The following is a 23,796-nucleotide window of genomic DNA, read 5'->3' on the forward strand; positions in this document are numbered from 1 at the left end:
CCTTCTGAATCAACCAACCATGTAGGTTTTTGTCAAATGATTTGTTAAGGTTTATGTAAAGCCGATCCACAATGCTGCCTTCATCAATTTTCTTTAAATCTCCTCAAACAGCTGGGATTTGTGAGACATGGTTCCACCTGCAGTATTGACCGCCCATAATCTGTCCCAGAAGGAATTTGTGCAAATGATTTCCCTACCATTGATCTAAGGCTCATCAATCTGTCATTTCCAGGTTCATCACTACCATAGTTCTTGATTAAGGGAATTCCCCAGTCTTTAGTACATCACCTGTGGCTAACAAAGATGGAACAATCCACATCAGAGATCCATCAAACCTCCATCATTGATTCCCATAACATCCTGGATTCTGTCAGGCCATGGGGATATATTCACCCACGAATGTGTGCACATATATCCAACTCAATCAAGTCCCATCTCACTCCTCTAAATGTATCCTTCTTCCTGACAAAGTCATAGTCCAAAATATCAATATACCATTCCTCTAACTTTCCATCATCAATATCCTGATGAACACTGAAGAAAAATATTAATTTATACTCCTGCTGGTATCTCCGGCTCGCACATAGATTTCTCCTTTGCTCCCTGAGGAGAATTACACTTTGGTCCCTGAGGAGAACTACTCTTTTCCTAGCTATCCTTTAGTTCTGAAAGGCCACAGAAGGTAGTTGAGGCCAGTTCATTGGCTAGATTGCAGTTCCTTCCGACACAACGATTGCTGTGTCTATTGTGCAAGCTGGGATGTCCAGGAACCCTGGGTAATGCTGCACCATTGTAGATTTCAGTTTGATAACCATGTTGGAAACTTGTCTCTCCCACTTTATATCTACTCCATTCCTTTCATTCTATTGAGCAATACTACATCTGGTCAAATACATTGTTTTTCTTCACAAACTCCTTTCTAAAGATCTTGCCTCAAACCAAATATCGACAAAATTGTCATACTGGAGACAAGGACCTGTCTTCACACTGATTATACCCTCCATATACACTCCAGCAAAATGATTTGAGTATAGGAGCAGGGAGGTTCTCCTGCAGTTCTACAGGGTCTTGGTGAGACCACACCTGGAGTATTGCGTACAGTTTTTGTCTCCTAATCTGAGGAAGGACATTCTTGCCATAGAGGGAGTACAGAGAAGGTTCACCAGACTGATTCCTGGGATGTCAGGACTTTCATATGAAGAAAGACTGGATAGACTCGGCTTGTACTCGCTAGAATTTAGAAGATTGAGGGGGGATCTTATAGAAACTTATAAAATTCTTAAGCGGTTGGACAGGCTAGATGCAGGAAGATTGTTCCCGATGTTGGGGAAGTCCAGAACAAGGGGTCACAGTTTAAGGATAAAGGGGAAATCTTTTAGGACTGAGATGAGAAAAACATTTTTTACACAGAGAGTGGTGAAACTCTGGAATTCTCTGCCACAGAATGTAGTTGAAGCCAGTTCATTGGCTATATTTAAGAGGGAGTTAGATGTGGCTCTTGTGGCTAAAGGGATCAGGGGGTATCGAGAGAAGGCAGGTACAGGATACTGAGTTGGATGATCAGCCATGATCATATTGAATGGCGGTGCAGGCTCGAAGAGCCGAATAGCCTACTCCTGCACCTATTTTCTATGTTTCTATGATTCTATGTCTTGGGATTCCCCTCAATCCTGCTTGCCAAGACAATTTGATATCTTCTTATTGTCCTACTTATTTAGTTCTTATATTCTCTTATATTCCCTTCTACATCCCCTATATGTCATGGTTAGAAACTAGACGAGGTAGGTTTGTATCTGCTGAAGTTTAGAGGTACACTCGAGGACTTAAATATTTAAGTTCCTGTACTATCGTGTTGGGGTGGGTGTGGATAGGATGTTTCCTCTTATGGGGAAATAAAGGGCATTGTTGACAACAAGAGGCTGCTGGCTACCTGAGGAAGACATTTTATTTTCTTTCAGAGTCATAAGACTTTGGAACTTTCTTCCTCAAAGGCGTAGGAAGCAGAGTCTTTGTATATATTCAAAGCAGAGGTAGACAGCTACTAGGCAATGAATGGTCAATGGAGATAACTTGTGAGGTTAAGGCTACAATCAGGATTGTGGACCCGGTGTAGCTGGGTCATCTGTTCCTAATACATTTGTTCCTAAGGAGACACAAGAGTCCAGGTGCTGGAGGAACTCAGCAGGCCAAACAGCATCTGTAGAGCAATGACCTTTCAGATCAAGACCCTTTGTCATTCCTCCAGTGTTTTTCACTCACTTGTTCACACACTGCTTTCTCAGCACTTCACACAAAGAGAGGGCACAAGGATTCCAAGCTTTAGATCAGGACTGAAATATACATCTGGCCATCGTCAAAGCAGAATGTTTAACAAATCATGCCATTTGTTAATCCTGCTCCCCTACGCCAACCATTGGATTTAATGGTCAAGGTTAATCCCCAATACTTAGTGTCACAGAATGACATGATTGCAATGTTTATTGCGATGCAAGGGATCACTGGTCAGAGAATTGAGGATAATGTCTCGACCCAAAAAACTAAATTGCAACAGAATTCTGCAAAAATACAAATAATGGCAGAAAATCATATATCTCGACTGATACAGATATCAAATATTAACGTGGAATGTTTACATTGGTCTCCAGGCATTTTTAAATCAGAGTTCACAATCCATTATAATTACCAGGTTTGATTCTAAATGCAGAGGATTTGGTATGCATGCAATGGAGAAAATATGAAGTTACTGACAATATTCTAAATAAATATTGTTTCTGTTGGCCAACAGGCAAATGTATTAAATGTTACAGGAATATTTATTAAAACATCTGAGGGATTTTGTTTGTCTTGCAGTGTTGGTTCCATATGAAGATTTCCCTGATAATCATATTACGTTGCTGCATGTCTCATCAAATTTGATTTGCCAGGAATTAATGGAAATATATTGGAGTGGGAGGTATTAAAATGGAAAACTAGATCCTACAACACAGAAACCAGGAATTATATATTGCAGAAAGATGCTCAATGGCTCAAAGCATTTCTTCATTGCTTCCAATCTCAGTATAAGATGATACTCAAAATCACTCTCGTGTTAAATGTCAACTAAATACTTCAGCTCTCACACAAACACATTTTGGGATTAGGGACCAGAAAACAAGGTGGAATCCATTTGTGATTTGGCTCTGCTTTTATTAGTGCAACCATGCAGGGGTGAACCTTCACTACATTCTACTTTTGTTCAGTGGTATTCGCCGGCTTCCTGGAAAACTCCATCCTTCACGATTTATATTACCATCAGCAAAACTTGAGCTAGTTCAGGGGTAGCGCCAAGGATTGCAGAAAAGATCCAAATGCTTAACACAAGGAATATGATTGGAGCTGCTGCCTGACTCTCTGTGTTACTCCAGCATTTTGTGTCTATCTTCAGAGTAAACCAGCATCTGCAGTCTCTTCCTAAACATAAGGAATAAGACTACTTCTTTTCAAAGTCTGCATGTTCACTTGGATGCTGGAGATCCAAGGCAATGCTGCACCTAGGTCCACATGCCGCTATTAATGTGACAATTTAACTTGCCAAGTGCTCTGCCCAGGGCTGCATGGAATTACGGAGTTGTGATTGCAGGAGTATCCATCACACAAACCAGCCAGCACCTTTGATCCCATCTACACTTCACACTGCTTTGTTAAAGCAGCCAAAATAATCAAGGACACTTAATTACACCCTTGTCATTCTCTCTTCTCTACTCTCCCGTTGGGCAGTAGAGACAACAGCTTGAATGCACCTACCAGCAGATTGAGGAACAGTTTCTCACCCGGTTATCGGATCACTGAATGAATGGTTCTCTCATACGATGCTGCCTGTCCCGCCTGCTGAGTTACTCCTGCAATTTAGGTCTATCTTCGGTGTAAACCAGCATTTACAGTTCCTTCCTACACAATAATAAACCAATCTAAGTCTCCACTGAGAAAATGTGGCAGCTGGTCTGAGCAATGCCACTGATGTGCATGAACTGGCGTTGGTGGCATCATGTCCATCAAGAGTTACTGTATGGAAACCTCATTATTTCTTTTATGTAAAGCACTTATGTAAACGTGCTATATAAATAAAATTGACTTACTTACTAACTTAGACAAATCCTGCACTATTACCATACAACAGCAGTGTGCAATGCTATAAACATCAGACCTGAGAGTGAAGTACATTCTGTAAATGTATTATCCGAACATTCCCCCTCTCTCCACCCCTCCCACACCCAAGCCATATCAGCTTCAGCAGTCTCATTGTCTGTAACTCGTTTTCACCTAGGCCACGGCTAACAATGGCCTGTTTCCGTTATCATTGTTACTTTTTTGCATACAGGTATCTTTCATTTATTTGTTTATCTATCCACATCACCATCTATATCTCTTGTTTCCCTTCCCCCCCGACTCAGTCTGAAGAAGGGCCTCGACCCGAAACGTCACCTATTCCTTTTCTCCAGAGATGCTGCCTGTCCCACTGAGTTACTGCAGCTTTTTGTGCTTATTTTCGGTACCCTCTATATGGTTTGGCATTCTTTCTATTGTAACTGGAGGTGAGAAGCAGGTTCCTTCATACTATGGTAGACAAAAATGATGGAGAAACTCAGCGGATGCGGCAGCATCTGTGGAGCGAAGGAAACAGGCAACGTTTCGGGCGGAAACCCTTCTTCAGACTCTTAATGAGTGTTACTGTTGAGTGCAGGGTGACTTCAATCACACATCTGAAATCGACACAATTGAGTCATCAGCATCACAATACATTCACCAGCAGAGAACAACTTTGGCACCTTGCAAGATACAATAGTTCTGCAACTTGTAAAAATGCAATGGAACAAAAAAAATCAAACACATTGTGCACATTGTTAATGCATGAAGGAAAGGATTTGGAAGCAGAGAAGCATTTACAACTGGTGTTTGCAAGTGCAAAGTGAGTGATTGACCACGTTGCGTATGACATTGCTGCTGCAATGCTGGGAACGCACGTACACATTAAAGAAAGCAAGCAATCTTCAAATGGAAAAGGAAGCCAACGTGATGACAATTAAAAGGGATATTCATAACTTGAGATATTATTTCACACACTGCCATTGAAGACACTACTAAACCTTCTCAGAGGTAACCAACATGTCTCTGGATAGTTCAGGAGAGAAAGTTATCTTCCTTTACGCAAAGTGGGAGTGGTAGCAAGAGGCAGGATTATCCGCAGGTCCTCCCTGCACATTGTGCCTGCTCCACAGCAAAATCTCCCCAAAATCTCCCTCTACTTTGAAGAGGTTCTCCTCCTCTCTCTGACGAGAATTCTGCAACATCCTTTTTTTTCGTTTAGTTTCAAGATACAGCGTGGAAACTTCGGCCCACAGAGTCCACGCCAACCAGCGATCCCCACACATTAACATTATCCTACGCACACTAGAGACAACTTTTACATTTAATTTACCAAGCCAATTAAACGACAAGCCTGTACATCTTTGGAGTGTGGGAGGAAACCGAAGATCTTGGAGAAAACCCATGCAGGTCACAGGGAGAACGTACAGACAGCATGCGTAGTCGGGACTAAACCCGGGTCTCCGGCGCTGTAAGTGCTGTAAGGCAGCAACTCTACCGCTGCGCCACCGTGCCGCCCACATCTCCCTCTGTGATGCCTCTTGCTCTCCAGCTCCTCGTCATCATCTATGTTGATCTGTCCTTTTCACACCTTACCCTTCCATATCTCTAAATTCCCTCTCCCCTGAGTCTCAGTCCGAAGAAGGGTCTCGACCTGAAACGTCACCCATTCATCTCCAAAGATGCTGCCTGACCCGCTGTTACTCCAGCATTTTGTGTCTCTCACTTCCACCAGATGTTCACCTTTGCTGAATCAATGCCTGATCCTTTGTTTGAGATATGCAGTGCCTTTTCTCATCCCTCCCCATCACCAATGGTTTTCTATTCCACCCAAGAACCAATCCTGCAAGTGGTGTTTCCTCGTGAGCATAGAAGTTGAAACAGTTGTAGCCACGGTTCCCAATTCTTCAAATTGTGCATGGTGCATAACCTTTTGAAGCGCTGTGTTTTGTGGTGCCGAGACGTATAACTTGTAAGGTGCACAACCAAGGAAGACAAACCACAACCCCAATGATCCAAGTTGCTGTAACCTTTTAAAACATGCCTTAGTTTCAACCTAGATGCACAGAATCTCCTGCCCAGAGTAGGAGAATTGTGGACCAGCGGACATAGGTTCACGGTGAAGGGGAAAAGATTTAATAGGAATCTGATAGCTAACTTTTTCACACAATGTGTGGTGGGTGTATGGAACAAGCTGCCAGGGGAGGGAGTTGAGGCTGGGACTATCCCAACGTTTAAGAAACAGTTAGGAACATGGGTAGGACAGGTTTGGAGGGATATGGACCAAGTGCGGGCAGGTGGGACAAGTGTAGCTGGGACATGTTGGCCGGTGTGGGCAAGATGGGCTGAAGGGCCTGTTTCCACACTGTATCACTCTCTGACACGATGACTCTAAGGTAAATGAGACACAATGAGATACGATCAACAAAGTATTACAGGAAGTCAGTGGGTGAGGCAGCGATGTGAATGGAAATGGACAGATAAGGTTTTGTGTTGGAAATTTTTCTATCCCGAAAAGTCATCTGTCAGTTTCCTCCACAGGTGTTGTCTGCCCTGCTGAGTTCCTCCAGCACTTTGTTTTTTGCTCAAGATTCCAGCATCTGCATTGCCTTGCGTCTCCAATGAGAAATGATCTTGAAGCTATTAGGAGATTTTATAAAAACAGGATAAGAAGTATCAAACTTTGGAGCGTGGGAGGAAACTGAAGATCTCGGTGAGAACCCACGTGGTCATGGGGAGAATGTACAAACTCTGTACAGACAGCACCAATAGTCAGGATCGAACCCGTGTCTCCGGCGTTGCAAGCGCCGTAAGGCAGCAACTCTAACGCTGCGCCACTGTGGCCGGGGTACATAAGCTTTAAGGAGAGGTTGCACATATTTGCATGGTTTCCTCCAGAGCATTGGTTGAGTGCAACTTGATAGAACTATTGAAATTTGTAAGAAGCTTGGAAGGGGTAGAGAGTCAGAGTCTTCTTCCCAGGGTGGAAATATTAAATTTTACAGGGCATAACTTTAAGGAGGGCAAAATTTGAAAGAATCTTTTATTTCTACACATAGAGAGTAGTAGGTGCCTGCAATATGTTTTTTTTAAAATATTTGGAGATACAGCCAGGAAACAGGTCCTTTACCCACCGAGTTCATGTTGACCACTGATCGATCACCCATTCACATTAGTTCTACACTTTCCCATCAACTCCCTATCCACAGGGGCAATTTTACAGAGGCCAAATAACATAAAACCTACCAGCCTTTGGGATGTGGGAGGAATCGGGAGCATCCAGAGAATGTACAAACTCCGCAGAGACAGCATCCAAGATCAGGATCGAACCCGGACTCTGACACTGTAAGGCAGTAGCTCTACCAGCCACGCCACTGTGCTGCTTGGGCAAGGTGATGAGAGAAGGTAAAGGGCCTGTCCCACTTGGGCTATTTGTAGGCGACTGCCGGCGACTGTCTTAGTCGTAGCAGGGCACTGAAAAACCGACGACTGGACCCCCCTTCGACATAAAATGTGAAATAGAATCATTACTTTAACAACAAAACAAAACTGGTAAGCAACGGTGACAACCTACGTCACCCGGCGACAACCTACGTTAACCTGGCAACAACTACGACAGCACCTATGTCAGGAGGTCAAGCTACGCTCATTGGCGTCAAACCCACCGTCGCTCACTATCGCCATAGATTTTTCAACGTTGAAAATCCAGCGGCGACCAGAAAGACGCTATGACACTTTGAGCGACAGAGGAGACTACTCACGACCATACAGGAGACATCCCGGCGACCATGTGGTGACAGCCTAGTCGCCTGTAATCGCCTAAAAGATCGCCCTTATGAGAACAATATTTAGGAAGCATTTAGACAGACACATGAACTGGCAGAGAACGGAGGGATACAGACCATGTGCAGGCATATGGGATTAGTTTATTGTATGTTTAATTTAGTTTAGAGATATAGCACGGAAGCAGGCCCTTCGGCCACAGAGTCCGCAATTCCTTCACATTAACACTATCTTACACACACTAGGGACAATTTACATTTATTCCAAGCCAATGAACCTGCAAACCTGTACATCTGTGGAGTGTGGGAGGAAACCGAAGATCTCTGAGAAAATGATCGTGGTCATGGGGAGAACGTCTAAACTCCATACAGACAGCACCCGTAGTCGAGATCAAACCTGGGTCTCTGGTGCTGCAAGCGCTGTAAGGCAGCAACTATACCGCAGCGCCATCGTGGCGCCCATAGATGGGCATTATGAATGGTTCATACATGGTGGGCTTAAGAACATGTCCTGTGCTATATTGTTCTACTGTAATGCTCAGGAGGGTCAGCAGCATTGATTGAGGAGTGAGCAACGTTGAATTCTAGACAGGAAAGAAGCTTAATAATGGAAGAGTAGACTATGCAGGCAAATTCATGGGAGATACCAAAAGCCAATTTGAGCTATGTGTGTACAGAAATGATCTTGGACCAGGTCAGAGCAAGTGGTGTTTTACAAGGTGGATAACATCACTGGAATATTTGATGGTGGCTGTCATTAAAGAAGTTGGGAGAAGAATGCGTGTTTGAGATTGAGTGGTATATCCTCATTAGGCCTATTGCTGAGCAGATAATAGCCACATCATTTCCTTCTGTAAAGCTGGCATTGAACCAGCAGAAAAAACAGACTATCCTGGAGAGGCGGAGAGATGAACCCACAAAAGACCTTTGAAACAACAGAGAATTAAAGCTTACTTTTGTCAAACAGTGCGGCTGAGCTGTGAACATCACAGCTGTGTGTTAAATGCTGTTCATTACAGAAGCTGGAATAAAACGAATGCAAAGAGGAGTTGCTGGAGAATCTCCAGGATATTTTGATGCCGGGTAAAGGGACTAATAATAACTTTCCAACTTTCTATGCTAATGTAAAAAAATCCGCTCTGAACATTTCTGATTGTAATGTTGGATTTCCCGATAATTTGCTGTAGTGGTTGGACAACTATCAACATTTCTACGTGGATCGGCTGTGGGATGGAGTGCATGGCCTCGACGGGGGGGGGGGGGGGTGGGCCGCTGGAGGCCCTGCAGCAGCCTGGGACTGGGCTGGACCGGGTGGCGCTCCAGTAGGCCCAGCACGTGGACCGCACGGGGCCTACAACGGTGGAGGAGCGGCCGGAGGGCACCACGGCTACGCTTGGCCAGACCCACCCTGCAACGCCACCAGGACAACAGGCCTTCATGGTCAGGTCAAGATCCCTGCACTGACAACAACTGGGACTTGAAAATGGTGCAAAAATGGCGACTCTGTGTACTGTCTCAGTGTACTGCAACTATACACTTGTACTGTAGCTGAGATGTTTATGATGTATCTAAGTGCTTATGTATAGTGATACTTGTACTGAACTATGTACAAGGATGTGTACCTCGGTACATGTGAGAAACAAAGTACTGTACCAAATACCATGCCAACCAACATGTGCAGCATTTCAGTGTTCAATTAAGGGTGAACACCACTCTGCCCTCACTCTCACTTCCTTCCATTGCTGAGGAAGGAACTCAAATCAGGAAGTTGATGCTTCTTCACCAGTCACTGCCAGTCTGATTCAAACCTCTGCCTGTAACCCAGCTGACTGTGCTCATTTTGTAGAATAACTATTGTTTCAATCACTTTTGGGTGCAGCGATGCCATTTAATGTACAGCATATATAATATGATACATTCTTCATTATTGGATACGTAATTTAACAGAAACATGAAACCCTGTGAAAGAATCTCTGTTGCAAAATATAGCGTTAAAGGTTAATAGTGATCTCAAAGTGGGAAATGTGATTCACTTTAGTCAATCAATTTGGAACATTTATCCAAACTTATCCCCGCTGACAAGTTTCTTAAACATTCACTGAGTCATAATATTATGGGAGATTACTCAGTCAACAGACAAATATCAAAGATAGACACATCTCTGGAGAGAAGGAATGGATGACGTTTCGGATCGAGACCCTTCTTCACACTAATCAAGGACAAGGGAAACGAGAAATATAAACGGTGATGTAGAGAAATACACAACAAATTAATGAAAGATATGCAAAATGGCAACAATGATAAAGGAAACAGGCCATTGTAAGCTGTTTGCTAGATGAGAACGGGAACCTGGTGCAACTTGGGTGGAGGAGGGATGGGGAGAGAGAGGGAATGCAGGGGTTACTTGTAGAGAAACCAATATTCATACTACAAGCTGCCCAAGCCAAATATGAGATGCTGTTCCTCCAATTTGTGATTAGCCTCACTCTGACAATGGAGGAGGCCGAGGACAGAAAGGTCTGGGTGGGAATGGGAAGAGCTATTAAAGTGTTTGGCAACCGGGAGATCAGGTAGGTCCAGGCGGACTGAGCGTAGACGACTCCTAAACAAATATCAAAATAATTTAATCATCCAAATACCCCCCCCCAAATCATTATATACCTGGAAATAATTATGGACTAAAATGGGCTAAATACAAAACAACAAATAGGTTGGATGTAACATCATGGAATAATGTGATGAGGAAGCAAAGCAGAGTAATTTATTTTAAGTTAGGAAGCAGGATCATCAGACATTAGGGTACACAAAAATGCTGGAGAAACTCAGCAGGTGCAGCAGCATCTATGGAGCAAAGGAAATAGGCGACGTTTCGGGCCGAAACCCTTCTTCAGACTTCAGACATTAGGGCTGAAGCTGGATCATCAGACATAGGTTGCACCTCAGGCTGAAACACACTTAAAGTATAAAACAAAATCAATGGTACGTCTTATAATTTTTTTTTGCTAAATTCAGGCTATTGTGTGAACAGAAAAGAGGCGCTTGTACTCAACGTATTGGCAAGAACCAGCCTGAAGAAGGGTCTTGCCCCGAAACGTCACCTTTCTCCAGAGTGGCTGCCTGACCATCTGAGTTACTCCAGCTTATGTGTCTATCGTCAGCAAGAAGCTTAAAGGGTCTGTCCCACTTGGGCGTCATTTGTACGTCATTTACACGACAAGCCGGTAGTGGCTGTCACGCGAAAATCGTCTAGCAGAACGACAGTCACGCGCCAAGTGCTCTTGAGGGCCCTGCTTCTTTTGGGACCCATTTGCAATGTCGTTCCTACTTAGTCCGATCTCCGTGGCAAGGATTTCCCAGTGAAAATCAAAGATACTATGGTGAAAATTTTTCAAAATTATGCCGTTTTATACCCGGGTGGTCACGTGGTGCGGCGCTCAAATGACACGCTAATGGCGCGCCGACGGCGTACGGGCGGCGCATGGTTACATACGTTGACGCACGGTGATGCATAATAAATTAGCATAGGCAATGTTCGTGCGTCACCGCGCGTAACCACACACTACACGTACGCCGTCAGTACATCAGCGTATGCCATCAGTACGTCAGCGTGCGCAAAGGATACGTCACGTAGGTGGTGCGCGAGGATTTTGAGCAATGCAAAATCCTGAGGTGGCCGCGCGTTACCGCGCATCACGACGCGCCAATCAATTTTTAGGATGTCGCGTAAATGATGCACAAATGACGCCCAAGTGGGACAGGCCCTTTACCTGTTTGTTTATGGTGCTGTAACACACTATCAGCAGCACTGCCCCCCATTAATCTGGCAGTACAAAGGATAAGGCTCCGAGTTTATAATCTGCAATAGTGAATCATTCAACCACGTATTTGACTTTTAGTTTCATGCTCAACCGGTGATTGGCCTCATCAGCAACAACGATGAGTCGGCCTATAGGGAGGAGGTCCAGCTCCTAGCAGCATGGTGCGCTGACAACAACCTGGCCCTTAACTCCAAGAAGACCAAGGAGCTAATTGTAGACTTCAGGAAGTCTAGGGGCGGCACGCACACCCCCATCCACATCAACGGGACGGAGGTGGAACGTGTTTACAGCTTCAGGTTCCTGGGGGTCAACATCTCCGATGACCTCTCTTGGACCCACAATACCTCAACTCTGGTAAAGAAGCCTCACCAGCGTCTCTTCTTCCTGAGGAGACTGAAGAAGGTCCATCTGTCTCCTCAGATTCTGGTGAACTTCTACCGCTGCACCATCGAGAGCATCCTTACCAACTGTATCACAGTATGGTATGGCAACTGCTCTGTCTCCGACCAGAAAGCACTGCAGAGGGTGGTGAAAATTGCCCAACGCATCACCGGTTCCTCACTCCCCTCCATTGAGTCTGTCCAAAGCAAGAGTTGTCTGCGAAGGGCGCTCAGCATCGCCAAGGACTGCTCTCACCCCAACCATGGACTGTTTACCCTCCTACCATCCGGGAGGCGCTCCGTTGCCGGACCAGCAGGTCCAGGAACAGCTTCTTCCCTGCGGCTGTCACACTACTCAACAATGTACCTCGGTGACTGCCAATCCCCCCCCAGACACTCCTCCCACAGGAAAAACACTATGACTGTATGCATGTAAATAGATTTATTTATTGAAATCATATTCTATGTCGCTCTTCCAGGGAGATGCTAACTGCATTTCGTTGTCTCTGTACTGTACACTGACAATGACAATTAAAGTTGAATCTGAATCTGAATCTGATCTGAATCTGAACCTAAACAAACACATATGTTGCCTCAAGGACTGAAGCAATCCCTCAAACATGAGATGTACATACACATGCTCACAAAGGCATTGTCTGAGGTGTCATCATTGGATTGATGTTTCTAATTCGTAAGACTGGGATTTCATGTCTTGCTGACATGACGGTAATAACCAGGGCTGCCACATCAGTGCAGTACTGTGAGGGCAGGGAATTCCCCTGGTGTGCTGGCCAATATTTGCAGAGCCACAGTCAAAGTGTTTTACTGTCTCCAGCGTAGAGTGACAGAGCTGTTTAACAAAGGAACATGTCATGTCCCAACTTATCCTTGCCCACCAGGTTGACATAATGTGCCAGTCCTATTTACCTCCATTTAGCCCTTATCCCTCAAAAAGTCCTTACTATCCAAATATTTGTCCAAAGTCACAATAATATCCACTTCTTTAGCTTCCCCTGGCAGCTCATTTCAGATATGAACTACCCTCAGAGTGAAAATGGTGCCCCCGAAGTCCCTCTTAAATATCTCCTCTCCCTCCTTAAGCCTTTCCCCTCTAGTTTTAGAATCGTCTATCCTGTGAACAGGTTTGTAAGCATACTCTACCCATGATCCTCATGATCTTGTATACCTCAATACGATCACCTCTTGGCCTCCTGTGCTTCAAAGATAAACAATTCTCAACAAGGATATGCTAGATAAACTCACCATTATTCTACAGATCTGTGTGGAACCATTTTTCCTTACATTACAACTGTGGCTATACTTCAAAATTACTTCATTAGCTTCCTAAGCACTTTGGGATGCCCTCAGGTTGTGAATGAAACTGCATTCATAGAAGCACATTAGTTCTGGTTTAAACTTCTGGACTTGGCTTTGCTTCTGTGAATCAGAAGAGCAGATATCCCATTCCTTCTGGCCAGAGATGCTGGCCTGTCCCGCAGAATAATTCCAGCATTTTGTGTCTATCTTTGACAAGAGAGCCCACCATGATTGTACACGCTCCCATTTCATGGTCCTTTTCACGGCCCTGTAAATATTTTCTTTTTTAGAATATATTCAACCTCCTTTTGAAAGTTATAGGCAATAGACAGTAGACAATAGGCGCAGAAGAAGGCCATTCGGCCCTTCGAGCCAGCACCACCATTCAATGTGATTATGGCTGATCATCCCCAGTTGTTTAAAGGCCCTGTCCCACTTTCCCGAGTTACTCACAAACTCTCCCGAGTTTTCCTCTTGATTCAAACTCGGAGAATTACGGTAATAGCCAGCCGTAGGTACTCGGGGCTATTTTTTTAACTCGTGGACATTTTTCAACATGTTGAAAAAAAGTCCCGACTTACCTGAAGCCCCGGGTTCCTAAGGCTGGCATTACCGTGCCCCCAGCCTCACCCACTCATGGTTCAACGTCTCAGGTGCAGTGCTCCATGCTGGTGCTGACTTCCCACCTATGTGGCCAATTGCCTCTATGCTCAGGGTAGAAGATTCTTCCCACCTACCTTCCATATTACAATACAGAAATAGGTCATTTGGTACGGAAGATAGACACAAAATGCTGGAGTAACTCAGGCAGCATCTCTGGAGATAAGGAATGGGTGATGTTTCAGTTTGAGACCCTTCTTCACTCTGAAGAAGGGCCTCTTCACCCTTCTTCACACAAGATGCTGTCTGTCCCACTGTGTTACTCAAGCATTTTATGTCTATCTTCGGTGTTACACAGCATCTGCAGTTCCTTCCTGCACACAAGTTCATTTGGTACATTGGGTCCATGCAGGCTCTCCACAGAGCAATCCCATTCTCCTCCCCTTACTTCCCTTGAGCCCTGCAACCTAATCTTTGACAAACTCAGTTTTAATTATTTTGCCTCTAAAATAGACTAATGGGTAAACTGCAGAAGTAAATTAACCCTTTTTAAGTCAATCAAGTGTTAGATGAAGACTGCAGATGCTGGAGTCTTGAGTAAAAAATAAACTGGTAGAGAAACTCAGTGGATCAGGCACCATCTGTGGAGGGAAAATGGACTGATAACATTTTGTGGTGGGATCCTTCTTCAGACTGGTGGAGGAGAGGGGAATTGAAGATGGGATGAGGGAGGAAACAGGAGAAACCTGTAGAAACCCACATGGTCATAGAAGGAAAGTTCATACAAAGTGCACCCAATGTCAGGATTGAACCTGGGTCCCTGGAGCTGCAAGGAGCAGCACTACTACTACTACTACTGTGCTATTGAAACCTGAACTAGCCCCAACCATGATCAATCCGAACCGGACCTGATGGTGACATTGTGTAAAGAGATGGGAGATGGAAGGGCAGTTGGTGCAGGCAGAAGAAGGGTTCACATCCAATGTAGATATTTGCAATTCATGATGTTTCCCAGAAAGGAAGATTTCTGAAGATTAGAGTACCTCATTGGAGACCCTCGGAGTATCTTTGATCGGATCTTACTGGGTTTCTCCTGCACTATACGTTATTCACATTATTCCCTTTAACATGTACAGGATATATCCTCTAGTCCTCGATTCCCCTACTCTGGACAAGAGACTGTGCATCTACCCGATCTATTCCTCTCATCATTTTATACACCTCTATTGACTTGTTACACTCTAAGTGGAAAGTGAAACCTCACGATATCCCATGTGAACTGGCGTCACTATTGTAACGTAAGAGATGCAACAGACATGGCATCTTACACAACAGAGTTGGGGGGGTGGGGTATGGGAGCGTGGGTTTTGTTTAATGCCACATCTGGCCAACAACACCACCAACAGTGCAGCTATCTGTCGCATGTCCAACGATGAACCACAATGTGAAACACCACGCCGTTGCATAGATGCACAAAGTCTCTTGCCCGGAGTGGGTGAATCGCGGACCAGAGGACATAGGTTCAGGGTGAAGGGGAAAATATTTAATAGGAACTTGAGGGGAAACTTTTTTATTCAAAGGGGATGGATGGAACAAGCTGCCAGAGGAGGTAGTTGAGGCAGGAACTATCCCAATGTTTAAGAAACAGTTAGACAGGTACATGGATAAAACAAGTTTGGAGGGATATGGACCAAACGTGGGCAGGTGGGACCAGTGTAGCTGGGACACGTGGGCCAGTGTGGGCAAGTTGGGCCAAAGGGCCTGTTTCCACACTGTATCACTCTATGACTCTATGACACCTATCCAGCAGCATCTAGGCTGAACCTTGAGAAACTTACCATTACAAAGTCTTAGTGTGGGAGTTAAAAATCAGATTGCACGGCACAGTGGCGCAGCAAGGGAGTTGCTGTCTTACAGTGAATGTGTGCCGGAGACCAGGGTTCGATCCCAATTACGGGTGCTGCCTGTACGGGGTTTGTACGTACTCCCCATGACCTGTGTGGGTTTTCTCCGAGATCTTTGGCTTCCTCCCACACTCCAAAGACGTACAGGTATAGGTTAATTGGCTTGGTAAATGTAAAAATTGTCCCTAGTGTGTGTAGGATGGTGTTAACATGCAGGGATCGCTGGTTGGTGTGGACTCAGTGGGCTGAAGGGCCTGTTTCCGCGCTGTATCTCTAAAATTGCTTCCTCAAATGAGGAACTGCTTGAACCAAGAAGAACCACAGAGGTTCCTGATACAGCACAGATGGTGCTGACTGCTTCATAAAGACAGAGGTTAGGAGCAGCAAGTATTTTATATTCCTAGGCATCTCTATTGCCTGGCGGGTGACTACTCCTCACTTCTGAGTTTTTTTTAATGAGAAAATGAATTTGGAAATTATTTCCTAAAGATTAATTGCCAGCTCTGCTTTCGATTTCTGCTGACCGAAAACAGTGCAAAAAGTGGTTTTATTTCCAATCGAGGTGGTGCTGCTAACAACGATGTCGCAGCCAGTGACAAATGCCATTGTGATCAAATACCTTACCCATACAACCAAGGGACTAGCGATGATTGAAGCATTCGCTGCCTTTACTTATTCAAGGTTTCCGCCTCAGCATGAAATAAATAGTCAATGCAGCTATTAATAACCGTGCAAATGTCAAATTAATATAGCATATAGCATTCCGAGACCTCTGAACTCGCAGGTGATATCACGTATAATCTATGCTCCATTCAGTATCACATCACTCTTGTCTGCTCTGTTGCTCAAACAATTGGTAACAGTAATAAGGTCATAAGTGATAGGAACGAATTAGGCCATTCGGCCAATCAAGTCTACTCCGCCATTCAATCATGGCTGATCTATCTCTTCCTCCTAACCCCATTCTCCTGCCTTCTCCCCATAACCTCTGAAACCCGTACTAATCAAGAATCTATCTACAGTATCTCTGCCTTAAAAATATCCATTGACGGCCTCCACAGCCTTCTGTGGTAAAGAATACCGCTGATTCACCACCCCCTGACTAAAGAAATTCCTCCTCATCTCCTTCCCAAAGGGACGTCCTTTAATTCTGAGTCTCCGACCTCTAGTCCTAGACTCTCCCACCAGTGGAAACATCCTCTCCACATCCACTCTATCCAAGCCTTTCACTATTCTGTATGTTTCAATGAGGTCCCCCCTCATTCTTCTAAGCTCCAGCAAGTACAGATCCAGTGCCGACAAACGCTCATCATGGTTAATCCGCTCATTCCGCGTGCTTCAAAGGAATGGGGCCAAGCTTCCTAGTGGGGTCAATTATTATTTTTGTTTCAGCATGGTGGTGGTGGCCCGTCATAGATGACAACAGCATGGTTGTGCACTCTTGTGTCTTGTGGTACCGAGTGTGTCTCACGGGTCTGATGCACGAGGCACACAAGTGGGAGTATTGGGGGACAATTTGCGCTGGGCCTCACTCTGACAATGGATGAGGCCGAGGCCCACTTACCTGGCAGGGGAATGACCGTGATCAAAAAGGCGGTTCTGCCTGGAAGAGTCTATCCCATTCGATCCAATTTGAGATACCAGCTACCAAGACAGATGTGTACAGCATTCTTCCCCCGCACAATTAAAGCATGGAATAGTCTTCACCCTACCATAGTTACCCAACCAAACGCAACTACATTTAAGGTAGCTCTTCTTCTCCAAGGACCCTGTTTTGCTTAAGTCCACCCTCCGCCACCTCCAGTTTAAATTCCATTTGGAATATTTTGGAGGACCAAGAACCAAGAAGCAAGACACATGAAGCCCACTGTGGGGGGTGTTTAGGGCTGTAGACTTCCTCCTGTCTCTGGCACTAACCAGTCAGCTTCGGCCATTATCTTGAAAACTGCTGATGGCCTTCCTAGTGGTTGTACTCCAGCCAGTCTGGTCACTGGCACGGGTGTCCAGTACTTTTGGCCTAACTCCTCCTCAGGATAGAACTATCTCCGCCAACTCCTGGTGAAATCCTAGTGGCTGTTCCACCATACTTTGTAGTTGAAAGCCCTTGGTGGGGTAATTGCCACAGGTTCAACAGTACCAGAGGAGACCTGAGTGCAGTTGATGAGAAAAAGATTACTGAACGGGTTTGCCTAGGCCCAACCTTCCCCAACAATCTAGCTGCCTGTGATGCCCACCTCCCATGGTCGCTCCCCAGCTGAGGACACAGTGCACCTGTCATGCAGGGCAGGCTCCTGCAGGCTGGCACATCCATGGATACTGCTCCTCCCCTGGCTCTTGGTAGCTCAATGCAGAGACAGGCTTTGGACCTGCTTTGAACATGCCTCGGATAGAGATATAAATATAACCAATAGGGCAGCACGGTGGCACAGCAGTAGAGTTGCTGCCTCACAGCGCAAGACCCGCGCTCGATCCTGACTATGGATCTGTCCGTACATTCTCCTCATGATCTGTGTGGGTTTTCTCCGGGTGCTCCGGTTTCCTCCCACATTCCAAATATGTACAGATTTGTGGGTTAATTGGCTTGCTATAAGTGTACATTATCCCCAGTGTGTGTACGATAGTGCTAATGTGCGGGGATCGCTGGTCGGCGCGGACTCGCTGGGCTGAACGGCCTGTTTCCATGCTATATATCAAAACTAAATTAAAATGTTTGACCAATTGTTAAAAATCAATTATTAAAACAACAAAAAATCAATCAGTAATTAAAAAGAATAAATTGAAGGAAAACAATTCCCTGCACTTATTTTTTCTCACAAGGTAGAACAAATGAGAGGGAGAGGAAAGCAATTAACCTCAATATTTTTGGACCTGTGCCTTATATAAGAGGAGAGGTTGGGCAAGCGATCCAAGGGATTTATGAAGTGTGAGAAGGACTTAAATGAAATCTATAAACATCCCAGGTGTTGTAGACAGGGCAGAAGTGGAGAGAATTTTTCTTCTTGTAGCAGATTCTATAACTAGAGGTCACTGTTTAAAAATAAGAGGTTATCCATTTAGGCCAAATATTGTGTTTGTTCTTTCAGAGGGTCATGAATCATTGACATTTCTTTAAAAAGGTTGATGCAATCTGAGTCTTTGAATATTTTTAGACAGTAAAAGGCTAGTGTAACTGAGCAGGACAAACAGCATCTGAATATATTAATGGGCACATGATAACCAAGGGCATGAAAGGTTACCTGAGAAGGTTGGAAATGTGGAGTTGAAGTTACAATCTGATCAGATTTAGTTTAGTTTAGTTTAGAGATAAAGCACGGAAACAGGCACATCAGCCCACCGAGTCCGCACCGACCAGCGATCCCCGCACATTCGTAGATACGCGGGACAATTTACATTTATACCAAGCCAATTAACCAATGAACTTGCATGTTTTGGGAGTGTTGTAGGAGACCGAAGATCTCGGAGAAAACCCACACAGGTCACAGGGAAAATGTACAAAATTCCGTACAGGCAACACCTGTAGTCGGGATCGAACGCGGGTCTCTGGCGCTACAAGCGCTACCGCTGGGCCACCGTGCCACATAGGATATGAGCTCATTAAATGGTTTACCAGGTTTGGGGGCCAGCTTCTATTCATTCATATTTTCCAGCTTTCCATGTTTGTCCCAGCGTGAGCGGATATGCGGCGAATGGCTGTCCGCTGGCAGTCAGTCTGTGCCATTAGGCCAAGGGTTTATTCAGCTACCAAAGTACAACTGCATAACACTTGGTTTATTTAATACTAACAGCAACTATTGTTATGCCGTCCTACATTTGGGTTAAAGCAGAGTGATCCAAAGGTCCACCGTCTTAAATGGCGATCAGATCGATTTTCTTTCCTTTCTTCTGAAGCAAACTAGACACAATTTTCTTTTGCACGCGGCTGCTTTTTTATGCAGAATGAAAATGACGGGCTTTCTTATGTTCATACTTAAGAGTAATACAGAATTATGCGACATGATATCTGAACTATGGTGGAAATGTGTAAAAATTAAAAAGATATAGTGAAGGACACAGGTAGTGAGAGTGGGGGGGGGGGAGGTGGCTGACAGAAAGGGGGGAAGAGGGTTAAGACAGAGGGGGGCGAGAATGAGGCAGACAGAGAAGGGGGGAGAGGGGGACAGAGGGGGGGGGGGGAAGAAAGGAAAGAGGAGGGGGGGGGAGGCTGATGCCTCTTCCCTCATTACATAACAGTCCAATTTCAAGTGATTATCCTTACCCTCCAGTGGACACAAGCGAGGGACCTTCTCCGGCATTAACTTCCCTTCTTTATGTAGACAGTACAGTTCAGCAATTTCTTGGCGGCATTGCTTGTTTTTAGCCCTGGAGAGGGCCGACAAGGCTTCCTTGCCTGTAATTTCACATCTCGGAGCCCGCTCATAGTGCAGCTCTTGAGAGCTTTTTCCAATCATCCCCCCTTTGTAGTGACTCACGGTTTTATAGTTTAGTTGGGGGTTGCTGGCATTCTTGGCCTTATAGTGCGCCTGGGGTAAGACTTCATTGCCGTTCTTGGCCAACATTGAATGGTCCTTGGCTTTGGCCAACCGCTCATACTTGGCCTTCTGCACGACCACACCCTTACTTTTCACTTCCGATTGCAGTTTTTGCTTTTGCGTTCTTGATCCAAAATTACTGTTATCGATATTTTCAAAGTCTTTCGGTACAGAATTTTCATTGTTGCTGTCAATTCGGTTTTTCTCCTTTGGCTTGTGTGAAAGAAGTACATCCTGCAATAAAGCAAACAAACCAGGGTGTGAATATCGAGAGTCAATCAGTTACCATGTCTGATGACCAAAGTACTTTACAATTATTTTGTCTCACCATATGGCTCAGGAGCTGCATTTTTGATAAAGCACCTGGATAATACAGAGGGCCAGATTACAATGCATAGTGGAAAATAAGCCCCAATGCTTAACAACATGACAATCTCCACATTTCCTTATGACATTAGGTGCCACGGTGGCACAGCGGTAGAGCTGCTGCCTTACAGTGCCTGAGACGCGGGTTTGATCCTGACTACGGGTGCTGTCTGTACGGAGCTTTTACATTCTCCCCATGACCGCGTCGGTTTTCTCTGTGATATTCAGTTTCCCTCCACACTCCAAAGGCATTCAGGTTTGTAGGTTAATTGGCTTGGCATCAATGTAAATTGGCTCTAGTGAGTGTAGGATAGTGTTAATGTGCGGGGATCGCTGGTCGGTGCGGAATCAGTGGGCCAAAAAGCCGTTTCCGCACAATACAGTATCTCTAAAACTAAAAGGGAGGCTTTGGGTCTTTAGGTTCATGCCAGGTCTCAGAGCAACATAATTTCCCCCTTGACTTTCTCTGCTGTCCCCAACATTCTCATCAATCACCACAAATCTACCACTTACTTACAACACAAGGACAATTTAGAATGGACAATTAATCTATCAAACAGGTTTTCAGGATGGAGAATGAATCTGGAGGTCCCAGTAGAAACCCACATAACCAAACAGAGAACGTGCAAACTCCATTCAGACAACACGAGGTCAAGATTGATCCAAGGTTATGCTGGCACAGTGAAGTGGCATCACCACTAGTTGACCACTCTGCCACCCAGTCATGCTCACTCAATTTTCTCTTAATGTTTCTCCCTGGCCAACATTTTTCTCCAAATATCTAATCACGAATATCACAACTGTTGAGTATCATTATCTAGAACTCGTTCTCACCCAGGCCACAGCTAACAATGGCCTGCTCCCTATATCGTCAATACTTTTTTGCATATCTTTCATTCGCTTTTTATACATTTCTCTACATCACCGTCTATATCTCTTGTTTCCCTTTCCCCTGATCCTCAGTCTGAAGAAGGGTCATGACCCGAAACGTCACCTACTTCTTCTCTCCAGGGATGCTGCCTGACCCGCTGAGTTACTCCAGCTTATCACAAATATCTACAACTGTGTTGAGGGACCAAAGTGAATACAACTCATGACAAGAGCTACTCACTACAATCCTCACTTTCAATACTCACTGATGCAGAAGCCCCTCGGAATTACATACTCTATGTGTCCTTCATTTACAGAAAGTGAACGATAAATTTTAATTATTGATCCATCAACTAGTCCCACTGGATTGAATCTCATGATGGAACAGAGCACAGTCTACATTGTATAGTGCAGGAAGGAATTGCAGGTTTTGGTTTGCACCGAAGATAGACGCAAATGCTGGAGTAACTCAACGGGACAGGCAGCATCTCTGGAGAGAAGGAATGGGTGACGTTATCATCCCAGATTGTCTCTGCACTGTACTCATATTTTAAAAAAACTGCTGATGCGTATAAGTGTCTTGAGCAAAATAAAAACCAACTGAAGGAAGTCAGCGGGTGGGGCAGTGTCTGTGGAGGGCAATGGGCCCTCCATGTTTCTGACAGTCACTGGCATCTCCATTGTACACATTTCTCCATTTGCACCACTAGTGATATTTAAGATTGAGGATGACAAGTGTTTGCTGAAAGATATGTTCTAAACAACATTACTTGATGCTGTACATCAGTGGTGTACATTGACTCAGGCCACTTAAATCAGCTGCCCTGGACATTTTATGACTGTTTTTACTTATATATTTTTTATTTTTTTATTTTTTTATTTTATTAGAAGTACGGTAAATTACAATACAACACAACACATATGTCTTAATACATTTTTTGTACCGCTTCATTTTTTGAGCTTTAAGAAAAAGATAGAAGTAAAGAAAGTAAAGAAAGTGCGCAAGAGTCGTGAAGGTGCAAGAGAGTGTTGAGAAAAGAAAGCCCCTTAGAAAAGAAGTTAGAGAAGGAAGTAAAGAAAGAAAGAAGACCCTAGAAAAGAAGGAAAAAGAAAGGAGAAACAATCGCTCTATTATAACATTAAACTCCGCAGAAAGGGGACTACCAACCAAGTCTGTTTTTGTTATTTTGTTGTTTTGTTTTGGTTTTTTTACACCCCGTTACCAGATCCTGGTACATTTTATTTATTTATTTATTATTATTATTATTATTATTTTTTTTTTAAATTACTATTGCACCTTATGCTTATGCTGGTTATTCAGGTGTTATGCTGAACACCTTATGTTCCAAAAACGTAGACCACGTCTTTTGGAAGTGTTTTACTTATATTTTAATGTTGCTGTTTTTACCTGCACTTTTTAAAACTATTCGTACTGTTTTATCAGGAACTGGATTGTTTTTTTTTTAATCGTTTTTATTTTATGCGTGAAATGTTGAAGTTTTTATGTGCGATGCGAGTATTCCCTGGGAAACGTCTTCTCATTTTGCACTGTACAACTGTTGCTTGCAAGATGACAATAAATGATGATAATAATAATGATAATGATCACTAGGGTAGCACAGTGGCACAATAGTAGAGTTGCTGCCTTACAGCGCCAGAGACGTGGCTTTGATCCTGACTACGGGGGCTGTCTGTACAGAGTTTATCCCTGCCCCCTGTGACTGCGTAGGTTTTCTTAAGGGGTTGGACTGGCTAGATGCAGGAAGATTATTCCCGATGATGGGGAAGTCCAGAACAAGGGGTCACAGTTTAAGGATAAGGGGGAAATCTTTTAGGAGCGAGATGAGAAAAACATTTTTCACACAGAGAGTGGTGAATCTCTGGAATTCTCCACCACAGAAGGTAGTTGAGGCCAGTTCATTAGCTATATTTAAGAGGGAGTTAGATATGGCCCTTGTGGCTAAAGGAATCAGGCGGTATGGAGAGAAGGCAGGTACAGGATACTGAGTTGGTTGATCAGCCATGATCATATTGAACTCGAAGGGCCGAATGGCCTACTCCTGCACCTATTTTCTATGTTTCTATGTTTCTCCGGGTGATCTGGTTTT

At 44.4% G+C, this 23,796-nt stretch overlaps 1 protein-coding gene across 1 annotated transcript in view; it reads right to left on the reverse strand.

Moving 5' to 3' along the window:
* Positions 1–23,796, reverse strand: part of xylt1 (xylosyltransferase 1) — a 303,503-nt gene that overhangs the window by 148,582 nt on the left and 131,125 nt on the right. The window contains exon 2 of the mRNA XM_033040266.1: positions 20,179–20,686. Within this exon, the coding sequence (XP_032896157.1) occupies positions 20,179–20,686 (508 nt within the window). The remainder of the gene's footprint in view (positions 1–20,178; positions 20,687–23,796) is intronic.

The sequence above is a fragment of the Amblyraja radiata genome, chromosome 22, assembly GCF_010909765.2.
Source record: "Amblyraja radiata isolate CabotCenter1 chromosome 22, sAmbRad1.1.pri, whole genome shotgun sequence".
Classification (NCBI taxonomy): domain Eukaryota; kingdom Metazoa; phylum Chordata; class Chondrichthyes; order Rajiformes; family Rajidae; genus Amblyraja; species Amblyraja radiata.